This window comes from Coenobita brevimanus, chromosome 3, assembly GCF_032717465.1.
Source record: "Coenobita brevimanus isolate Jiangsu-jjx chromosome 3, ASM3271746v2, whole genome shotgun sequence".
Taxonomy (NCBI): domain Eukaryota; kingdom Metazoa; phylum Arthropoda; class Malacostraca; order Decapoda; family Coenobitidae; genus Coenobita; species Coenobita brevimanus.
This window is the reverse complement of record NC_136956.1, coordinates 21,073,620-21,084,508: the sequence shown is the minus strand read 5'-3', so window position 1 is coordinate 21,084,508 and position 10,889 is coordinate 21,073,620. Positions and strand designations below refer to the sequence as shown.

The 10,889-nt window shown below is 51.6% G+C and overlaps 1 protein-coding gene across 1 annotated transcript; it reads left to right on the top strand.

Moving 5' to 3' along the window:
• The first annotated feature begins 5,719 nt into the window (after positions 1-5,719).
• On the top strand, positions 5,720-8,356 carry LOC145393720 (E3 ubiquitin-protein ligase TRIM71-like). The gene has a single exon (XM_080267767.1). It carries the CDS (start codon positions 5,720-5,722, stop codon positions 8,354-8,356), a length of 2,637 nt encoding a protein of 878 aa, XP_080123893.1.
• The last annotated feature ends 2,533 nt before the right edge of the window (positions 8,357-10,889 follow it).

Genomic DNA, 10,889 nt, shown 5'->3' with positions numbered 1-10,889 from the left:
AGAGGGGGGGAATTATGTGGAGTTAGAGAGAGAGAGAGAGGGGGGGAATTATGTGGAGTTAGAGAGAGAGAGAGGGGGGGGAATTATGTGGAGTTAGAGAGAGAGAGAGGGGGGGGAATTATGTGGAGTTAGAGAGAGAGAGAGAGAGAGGGGGAATTATGTGGAGTTAGAGAGAAAGAGAGAGGGGGGGAATTATGTGGAGTTAGAGAGAGAGAGAGAGAGGGGGGGGAATTATGTGGTTAGAGAGAAAGAGAGAGAGGGGGGAATTATGTGGAGTTAGAGAGAGAAAGAGAGAGAGGGGGGAATTATGTGGTTAGAGAGAGAGAGGGGGAATTATGTGGTTAGAGAGAGAGAGAGAGGGGGGAATTATGTGGAATTAGAGAAAGAGAGAGAGAGGGGGGAATTATGTGGAGTTAGAGAAAGAGAGAGAGAGAGAGAATCCTTAACTGAATATGTGGAATGAGAGACTGACTATGAGAGTGAATGAGGTGGAGAGGGAGGGAGGGAGGAGACCGAGGATGAGATGGAGTGGAGAATGAGAGACTGACTAGGAGAGTATGAGTGTGATGGATGAGGAGATGGAAAATGGAGAATGAGAGACTGACTAGGAGAGTATGTGAGTGAGGTGGAGGGGTAGAGGGGGAGGAGGAGACCGAGGCTGAAATGGTGAATGAGAGACTGACGAGGAGAGTGTGAGAGGAGAGGGGGAGAGGGAGGAGGAGATCGAGCATGAGATGGAGAGAATGGTGAAAGAGACTGACAAGGAGAGTAGGTGAGTGATGTGGAGAGAATGCTGAATGAGACTGACGAGAAGAGTATGTGAGTGAGAGAGAGAGGGGAGGAGGAGCAGACCGAGGATGAGATGGAGGGATGGAGAGGAGAGGTATATATTGAGAGACTGACGAGGAGAGTATGCGAGTGAGGCGTCTGGATATGGGTAGATAAATAGATAGATAGCCAAGCAGTTCTCTCTCTCTCTCTCTCTCTCTCAATTATTTCCTCTACAATCCGAGAGTCATTTCAGTAAAGAATTTCCTGCCCTGCCCTGCCCTGCCCTGCCCTGCCCTGCCCTGCCCTACACTAACCTGCCCTGCCCTGCCCTACACTATCCTGCCCTACACTATCCTGTCCTGCCCTACACTATCCTGCCCTGCCCTACACTATCCTGCCCTGCCCTGCCCTACACTATCCTGCCGTGCCCTGCCCTACATTATCCTGCCCTGCCCTACACTATCCTGCCCTGCCCTGCCCTACATTATCCTGCCCTGCCCTACACTATCATGCCCTACACTATCATGCCCTGCCCTGCCCTACACTATCCTGCCCTGCCCTGCCCTGCCCTACACTATCCTGCCCTGCCCTGCCCTACACTATCCTGCCCTGCCCTGCCCTACACTATCCTGCCCTGCCCTGCCCTACACTATCCTGCCCTGCCCTGCCCTACACTATCCTGCCCTGCCCTACACTATCTTGCCCTGCCCTACACTATCCTGCCCTGCCCTACACTATCCTGCCCTGCCCTACACTATCCTGCCCTGCCCTGCCCTACACTATCCTGCCCTGCCCTACACTATCCTGCCCTGCCCTGCCCTACACTATCCTGCCCTGCCCTGCCCTACACTATCCTGCCCTGCCCTACACTATCTTGCCCTGCCCTACACTATCCTGCCCTGCCCTGCCCTACACTATCCTGCCCTGCCCTACACTATCCTGCCCTGCCCTGCCCTACACTATCCTGCCCTGCCCTACACTATCCTGCCCTGCCCTGCCCTACACTATCCTGCCCTGCCCTGCCCTACACTATCCTGCCCTGCCCTGCCCTGCCCTACACTATCCTGCCCTGCCCTACACTATCCTGCCCTGCCCTGCCCTACACTATCCTGCCCTGCCCTACACTATCCTGCCCTGCCCTGCCCTACACTATCCTGCCCTGCCCTGCCCTACACTATCCTGCCCTGCCCTGCCCTACACTATCCTGCCCTGCCCTACACTATCCTGCCCTGCCCTGCCCTACACTATCCTGCCCTGCCCTGCCCTACACTATCCTGCCCTGCCCTGCCCTACACTATCCTGCCCTGCCCTGCCCTACATTATCCTGCCCTGCCCTGCCCTACATTATCCTGCCCTGCCCTGCCCTACACTATCCTGCCCTGCCCTGCCCTACACTATCCTGCCCTGCCCTGCCCTACACTTTCCTGCCCTGCCCTGCCCTGCCCTACACTATCCTGCCCTGCCCTGCCCTACACTATCCTGCCCTGCCCTGCCCTACACTATCCTGCCCTGCCCTGCCCTACACTATCCTGCCCTGCCCTGCCCTGCCCTACACTATCCTGCCCTGCCCTACACTATCCTGCTCTGCCCTACACTATCCTGCCCTGCCCTACACTATCCTGCCCTGCCCTACACTATCCTGCCCTGCCCTACACTATCCTGCCCTGCCCTGCCCTACACTATCCTGCCCTGCCCTACACTATCCTGCCCTGCCCTACACTATCCTGCTCTGCCCTGCCCTACCCTGCCCTGCCCTGCCCTACACTATCCTGCCCTGCCTTACCCTACCCCACCCTGCCCTGCCCTGCCCTGTCCTGTCCTGCCCTGCCCTGTCCTGCCCTGCCTTACCCTGCCCTGCCCTGCCCTACACTGTCCTGCCTTGCATTTTGTACCTTACTCTGTGTGTGTGTGTGGTAGACTGACACCAGACTATGCTTTTGACATTGATTTGTGGCCAAATAAATCAGTGTGTCGGTTGTTACGTTCCTAGTGCTTCGAGAGAGAGAGAGAGAGAGAGAGAGAGAGAGAGAGAGAGAGAGAGAGATTACAGGCAGATACAATGACAGGTAAACCACACACACACACACACACACACACACACACACACACACACACACACAGGCAGATTAGCTACAATTGGGCACTGTTACCGTCAAACAGACGTAGACAGACGGACAGACAGACATCAGCAGGTGTAAGTAGACACAGACATCAGCAGGTGTAAGTAGAAACACAGACATCAGCAGGTGTAAGTAGAAACACAGACATCAGCAGGTGTAAGTAGAAACAGACATCAGCAGGTGTAAGTAGAAACACAGACATCAGCAGGTGTAAGTAGACACAGACATCAGCAGGTGTAAGTAGACACAGACATCAGCAGGTGTAAGTAGAAACACAGACATCAGCAGGTGTAAGTAGAAACAGACATCAGCAGGTGTAAGTAGAAACAGACAGACATCAGCAGGTGTAAGTAGAAACAGACAGACATCAGCAGGTGTAAGTAGACACAGACAGACATCAGCAGGTGTAAGTAGACACAGACAGACATCAGCAGGTGTAAGTAGAAACAGACAGACATCAGCAGGTGTAAGTAGACACAGACATCAGCAGGTGTAAGTAGACACAGACATCAGCAGGTGTAAGTAGACACAGACATCAGCAGGTGTAAGTAGAAACACAGACATCAGAAGGTGTAAGTAGAAACACAGACATCAGCAGGTGTAAGTAGACACAGACATCAGCAGGTGTAAGTAGACACAGACATCAGCAGGTGTAAGTAGACACAGACAGACATCAGCAGGTGTAAGTAGACACACACAGACATCAGCAGGTGTAAGTAGACACACAGACATCAGCAGGTGTAAGTAGACACAGACAGACATCAGCAGGTGTAAGTAGACACACAGACATCAGCAGGTGTAAGTAGACACAGACAGACATCAGCAGGTGTAAGTAGACACACAGACATCAGCAGGTGTAAGTAGACACAGACATCAGCAGGTGTAAGTAGACACAGACATCAGCAGGTGTAAGTAGAAACAGACATCAGCAGGTGTAAGTAGAAACAGACAGACATCAGCAGGTGTAAGTAGACACAGACAGACATCAGCAGGTGTAAGTAGACACAGACAGACATCAGCAGGTGTAAGTAGACACAGACAGACATCAGCAGGTGTAAGTAGAAACAGACATCAGCAGGTGTAAGTAGACACACAGACAGACATCAGCAGGTGTAAGTAGACACACAGACAGACATCAGCAGGTGTAAGTAGAAACAGACAGACATCAGCAGGTGTAAGTAGACACACAGGTAGACAGACGGTTCAACACACACACTGTTAGATAGAAATCTACATAGACAGTTGACACAGTTAGACAACACATGTCTGAGGACAAGCCATGTTTGTTACAGACAAACAGACGGTTACACAGACTTATCGGCAGGCAGACATAGACTGTGTGTGACAGATCGTTAGAGACTGTTTGATAGACAGACAGACAAACCTACAGACTGTTGGCGACTGACGGGTTCTGAGCTAGACAGACACATACAGGCCTGTAGGTACAAAACATTATTAGACAGACAGACGAACTGACAGATGTACAGACAGGCAGACAGACGTAGACATACAGACAGGGACTACTACAGGTAGACACTTGTAGACAGATGGGTAGACAGACAGACGGGTGGGTGAAGGTAGAGGTAAGGGGTGGCGGCGGCAGAGGGAAGGTTCAAGCAGTCATTTACAACAATAAAGAGACGAGCAGCAGGGTAATTGGCCGCTAGTAAAAGAGAGAGAGAGAGAGAGAGAGCTCGTCTGTCTACCAGCGTGTTCTCTATTTGTCTATCAAGTATCTGTATATCATGTGATGCTTTAATCCCTCATATACCCCTCTCTCTCTCTCTCTCTCTCTCTCACACACACACACACACACACACACACACACACACACACACACACACACACACACACACACATACATACATGTGTACAAATACCCTGGAGAGCTGTCAGGTGTGCACTGGGGAACTGGAGGCCTCAGGCTAATACTCTACTTACACGCACTTTTAACTACGTACCTACAGTACATACATCGTACATACATACATACATACATCGTACATACATACATACATACATCGTACATACATACATACATACATCGTACATACATACATACATACACATACCTGCATACAGACAGACAGTACATACACATACCTACAAACTGACAGTACATTCATACATACATACATCATACATGCATACATACACACAGTATATACACATACATACATACATATACATACATTCACATACAGTACATGCACATACTGTACATACATACATACATACACATACAGTACATACACAGATATGCCTACATACGGTACATACATACATACGTGCCGACATACAGTAGTACATACATACATTCATATGTATGTACATACACATTCATGCATACACACACAGTACATATACATACACACAATACATTTACATACATAAATACAGGGTGGGCCAAAAGTTCCTATACCCCGTCTTCCAACCCATGTATCGAAAGTCTGTGTATTGCCAGACACCTTCAGCGGCCACCCCTTATGGGATAATGGCATCTGGCAATAGATAAATACCCGGTAAGTAGATAGATAAGTAAATAGGTGGATAGATAGAGAATTGCCACTAGTATTCTGCCATTATTGTTTCTGCCTGTTTAGTCCCCCCCCCCATCACCTCTTCTTCCTACCATACTACCGTTGCTGCCACTGACACAGTATTGATAGCACTGCCTCTTACGTCATAACATTGTGTGTGTTGTTGATGTGTTGCAGTGTTGGGTTGTAATGTTGTTTGTTAGATAGATAGATAGATAGGTGGTGTTGTTTGTGTTGCAGGAGTGCGGTAGTAATGTTGTTGTTTGTTAGATAGCTAGATAGGTGGTGATGTTTGTGTTGCAGGAGTGCGGTAGTAATGTTGTTGTTTGTTTCAGGATGGCGAGTGCATACCCAGGTGGTCTGGGCAGTGCTACGGAGCGGCTGGATGGGCTGGGTCCGGCGGGGCTGGGCGGCCTCGGTGGTGGGGGCCTGGGCGGGCTGGGGGTGGCTCTGACGGGGGGCGGAGCGGGTGCCAGCGGGGGTGGCGGGGGCGGTGGCCGCAACAACAACAACAACAGCAGCAGCAGCAGCAGTGGGGCAGGAGTGTGTCCGCTGTGCCTGGGGTCGCTGGAGGAGGCGCGGGTGCTGCCGTGCCTGCATGCCCTGTGTGGCCCGTGCCTGGACTCCCAACTGGTGGGCACCACACTGGCCTGCCCCACCTGCCATGCTGAGCTGAACCTGGACCAGCCCATGGCCACCCTCAGCCCCCCACTGTTCCTTCCGTCCCTGCTGGACATGGTGGGTGTGGAGGACGACCTGGCCAGCCCCCCGCCCCCACCCGCACCCACCGGCCTGGTCAGCCCCAGTGGGCCCAGAGAGAGTTTGGGGCCGGGATCATTGCCGCTGCCGCGCCCCCTGCATCACGTCGACCGTCCCCCACGCCGCCGCTTTGCCTGTGCCAGCTGTGAGGACGGCCAGCTGGCCACGTCACGCTGCCGTGACTGCAATGAGGCGCTGTGTGACTCCTGTGTGCGTGCCCACCAGCGTGTGCGACTCACCAAGGACCATTACATCGTGCGCGTGGCGGGGGACGAGTTGGCGGGTGCGGTGGGCCTCCCAAACACCAACGGCGGCAGCCTGCGTGGCCACTACCCCGACGACGCCTGCCACACCCCCCTGGCCCTGGCCTCACCACCGCCCATCCTGTACTGCAGCTCACACGAGGGGGAAGTGGCGCGCTTCTACTGCGAGACCTGCAGCCTGGCCATCTGTAGAGACTGCACCGCACGTGAACACCGCGGCCACGCGTGTCAGTACCTGCAGGACGCAGCTGACACGTGGCGCTCCATCACGCTGAAGCTGCTGGCGGACGTGCGCACCGGCATGAGGGCCATCGAGGACAGTATCGGCATTACCAAGAGGATGGTGGACCGCGTGGAGCTGAGAGCACAGGCAGTGGCCAGTGACGTGCGCACCACCACGCGCCGCCACATCACCGCGCTGGAGGACAGAGAGAGAGAGCTGCTGCACAAGGTGGAGCGCATCCGCCAGGTCAAGGGCAAGACGCTGCAGGACCAGATAGACGACCTGAGTGCGGCGCTGGCCCGCCTCTCACACACCGTGGAGACGGCCGGGTCATCGGTGGACTCCAGCAACCACCTGGAGCTGCTGCAGACGCGAGACAAGGTGATGGCCGAGATGAAGGAACTGAGACTGATCAAACCTTTCCTGAGCCCCCACGAGGATGAGAACATAGTGTTCACGGGGCCCGACCCCAGCTTATGCCAGGCCTTGGCCAACATGGGCTACATATCATCCACAGGTCATGGCCCGGCATCCCTGGCCTTTGGTACTGGCCTTCAGCAAGGACTGCGGGGCAAGATGGCCACCTTTATTGTGCAGAGCAAAGACCACCAGAACGAACAGCGTGTGGTGGGCGGCGACCCGGTGTCGGCATCCATCGTTGGCCCCGACGGCCTGGCGGCCCCAATGGACATCGTGGACCGTGGCACGGGCATATACCGTGTCAGCTACTGGCCACAGGTGGAGGGACAACACACACTGGAGGTGAGGCTGCGTGGTGTACACATCCAGGGGTCGCCATTCACCGTCAGCGTGAGAACCGGCCGCTGCTACGCCACGGTGGGGCCGGCCCTACTGACCATAGGAGGGGAGGGGGAGGGGGAGGGCCAGCTGTGCCGGCCCTGGGGGGTGTGCTCGGACAAGGACGGAAACATCATTGTGGCGGATCGCAGCAACAATCGCATTCAGGTCTTTGCCCCGGATGGCACCTTCATGCACGCCTTTGGCAAGGCCGGGTCACGGCCGGGCCAGTTTGACCGGCCAGCGGGCGTGGCCTCCAATCACTTTGGCCAGATCATCGTGGCTGACAAAGACAACCACCGCATCCAGGTGTTCACCTTTGAGGGCACCTTCCTGTTCAAGTTCGGCGAGAAGGGCAGCAAGGATGGTCAGTTCAACTACCCGTGGGACGTGGCCACCAACTCGGAGGGGGACATAGTGGTGTCGGACACGCGCAACCATCGCATCCAGTTGTTCCACCATGATGGCACCTTCATCAGGAAGTACGGCTTTGAGGGATCACTGTGGAAACACTTTGACTCGCCGCGTGGCGTGTGTTTCAACCATGAGGGCTTCATCATAGTGACGGATTTCAACAACCATCGTTTGCTGACCATCGCGCCGGACTTTGGCTCCGCACGGTTCATGGGCGGCGAGGGCATGGCCGCGGGTCAGTTCATGCGGCCTCAGGGCGTGGCCGTGGACCCTGAGGGCCACATCGTGGTGGCGGACTCGCGTAACCATCGCATCCAGGTCTTCCACCCCGATGGGAACTTCATATACAAGTTTGGAGTGCCGGGGACGGGCCCGGGCCAACTGGACCGACCCAGCGGCATCTGCGTGTCCCCTGACGGGTACATCATCGTTGTCGACTTTGGCAACAACCGTGTCCAGGTGTTTTAATCCCAGCCCATCGCGTCACGTCACATCACACAGCCGCCATAAACTGACATACGGCCATGATGACGTGCTCTACAGGTGCCGGCTGTGTGAGGTTGCTAGCTGTTTAAGTTTTGCCGGCTGTGAAGTACTGTACTGGATGTGAGTTTACCGGCTGTGAGGGTTGCCGAGCCGCAGATGACGAACACAACAGATGGGCTGCACCACAAGTGTCTTGCATACCAAGTCAAAGTACAAAGTAAAGAAAAGATCGTACAAATATTACAGGTATATGTTGGTGTGTGTGTGTCTGCGGGTGTTATGGTGTCCTCACTGTAATCACTTCAGTATCATGACGTCCTTTCCACCTTATTCTCGCTACCACCAGATGCGTTTATGCAGACGAGGAGAGATGCCTGTTGTTGAGGAGCTGTCAATGTCAAGCTTCGTGTCGTTTGAAATAATATCTCCAATGAAGAAAGTCCTCTGATGGTAGCAAGAACACATGAAAGGAAAGATGTCTGTCCTTACGGGTTAATTTTACTTGTTAGACATTTGACAGGGTATACTTTAATGGCTGGATCTGGCCAGCAGTGGGGCCGTGTCTGGGTGGGCATATAAGGCTCCCTGGTGCCTCTCTTGATAGTCTTATTTCTCCACATTGTACATTAAGTCCTTGATATAAGTCCTTTTTTTGTACTCTTTCAAGTCCACAATCAATTATACACTCAAACTTTGATTTAAGGGACCTCAATTTAAGGGATTTTGGATTTAAGAGACTCCATATTCTACCTGACAAACGGACAAGACCATTCAGAAGTGATACGTAATGTCTAGGTTATACACATTAATGTTTCTTTATACAATACCCATATAATATTCATAATCATATAAAAAAGATAAGTGAAACAATCATTGCATTTCATAATAAGATTGTCTTTATATGTGGTTTATATGTGGTAAAACAAGGGACATTTTCGAGTAAGAGACAAGTTGATTCCCCATTTAGTCCGTTAAATTGAGGTTTGAATGTATAGACTTTCTAATTTCAAAGCCAGTTTTCAAGATTCTCCTAATTTTGAGAGCCAGTTATATGTAAGAAGTTGAAATTTTGTAAACATGGCTTATAACAAGGTCTGCCTGTGTTTGACGAGAAAGGAGCACCAGGGAGCCCCGGCCTGCCCTGAGATGCGGCCCCTCAAGTAAGATAAGTTGCTCTCAGGGATTACCTTTGGAGGGTTAGTGGGTCGTGTTGTGCTCTGCCATCGTCCCCACACCTCTCATTAGTTTGTATTATACTGTATCGGTATTGTATTATACTGTATTGGTATTCTGCCATTGACACAAGCGCATATGACTCTCTGTATTAGGCAGGTACCACAAGCTCGCATGACAACTATGTATTAGGCAGGTAACGCAAGCTTGTACGACATAACTCTCAGTGTTAGGCAGGTAACACAAGCTTGTATAACTTTCTATCTCTGTGCGGCAGATAACGCAAAGCTCATATGACATCAATCTGTGTATGAGGCAGGTAATGCAGACTCATACAACATCAATCTCTGTATCAGGCAGGTAACACAAGCTTGTATAACTTTGTCTCTCTATCAGGCAGGTAACACAAGCTTGTATAAGTTTCTATTAGGCAGATATCACAAGCTCATTTTATTTTCTATGTGTATTGGGCAGTTAACTTGGTTCCTATGACTTATATATCTGCATTAGGATTATAGGACACGAGGCATGATAACTTATTCTCTCTAACCAGACGCCTCAGTCCCATAGGGGGCGTCCACAGGGTCACGCCCCTCACTACCTCATTATAGAATTAAGACGTTGGGTCAGGGCTGCCTGGAGAGTGGAGATATTTAGGTGCGCGTAGTGTTAGTTATGACTCTGCTTCACATAGCTAGACTACTAACATTTTTTTGTAATATCAGTTTTAATGTTTTGTTTTTTTTAATTGTGATTTTTTTTTAAATATTTTTGTAATTTTTGTAATGTTATTCTGTATTGCTATTAAGGCCACAGTGAAGTATGTATTATGTCTCTCCTTCCTGGTAATGTCCTCTTTGTATTCTCTGTCTTCTTTGTATTCTCTGTCTTCTTTGTATTCTCTGTCTTCTTTGTATTCTCTGTCTTCTTTGTATTCTTTGTCTGTTTATCTTTCTATTGCCAGATGCCTTAATCCCTTATACGGGGTGGCCACAAACAAATCGCCTCCATGTCACCCTGTCCCCTGCCATTTCACTGCTCTGCTCCCAATTCACACCCCCCTCGCTCATATTCCTCTCCACTCCATCCCTCCATCTCATCCTTGGCCTTCCCCTCCCTCTCTCCCCCTCCACCTCACTCACATACACTTTTCTCGTCAGTCTTTCACTCTCCATCCTCTCCACATGGCCAAACCACCACCTTAGTGTGTTTCTCGTTACACTTCCTATCACATCCACACCACAACGCTCCTTAATGTGCTCATTTGTCAGCCTGTCTCTCCATGTGACACCACAGGCTCCTCTTAAATAACTCATTTCCACTGCTCTCACTCTTGACTTGT

What these genes read in the sequence shown, in the direction of transcription:
- LOC145393720 (XM_080267767.1), top strand. Translation starts at nt 5,720, where the DNA reads ATGTTTGTGTTGCAGGAGTGCGGTAGTAATGTTGTTGTTTGTTTCAGG.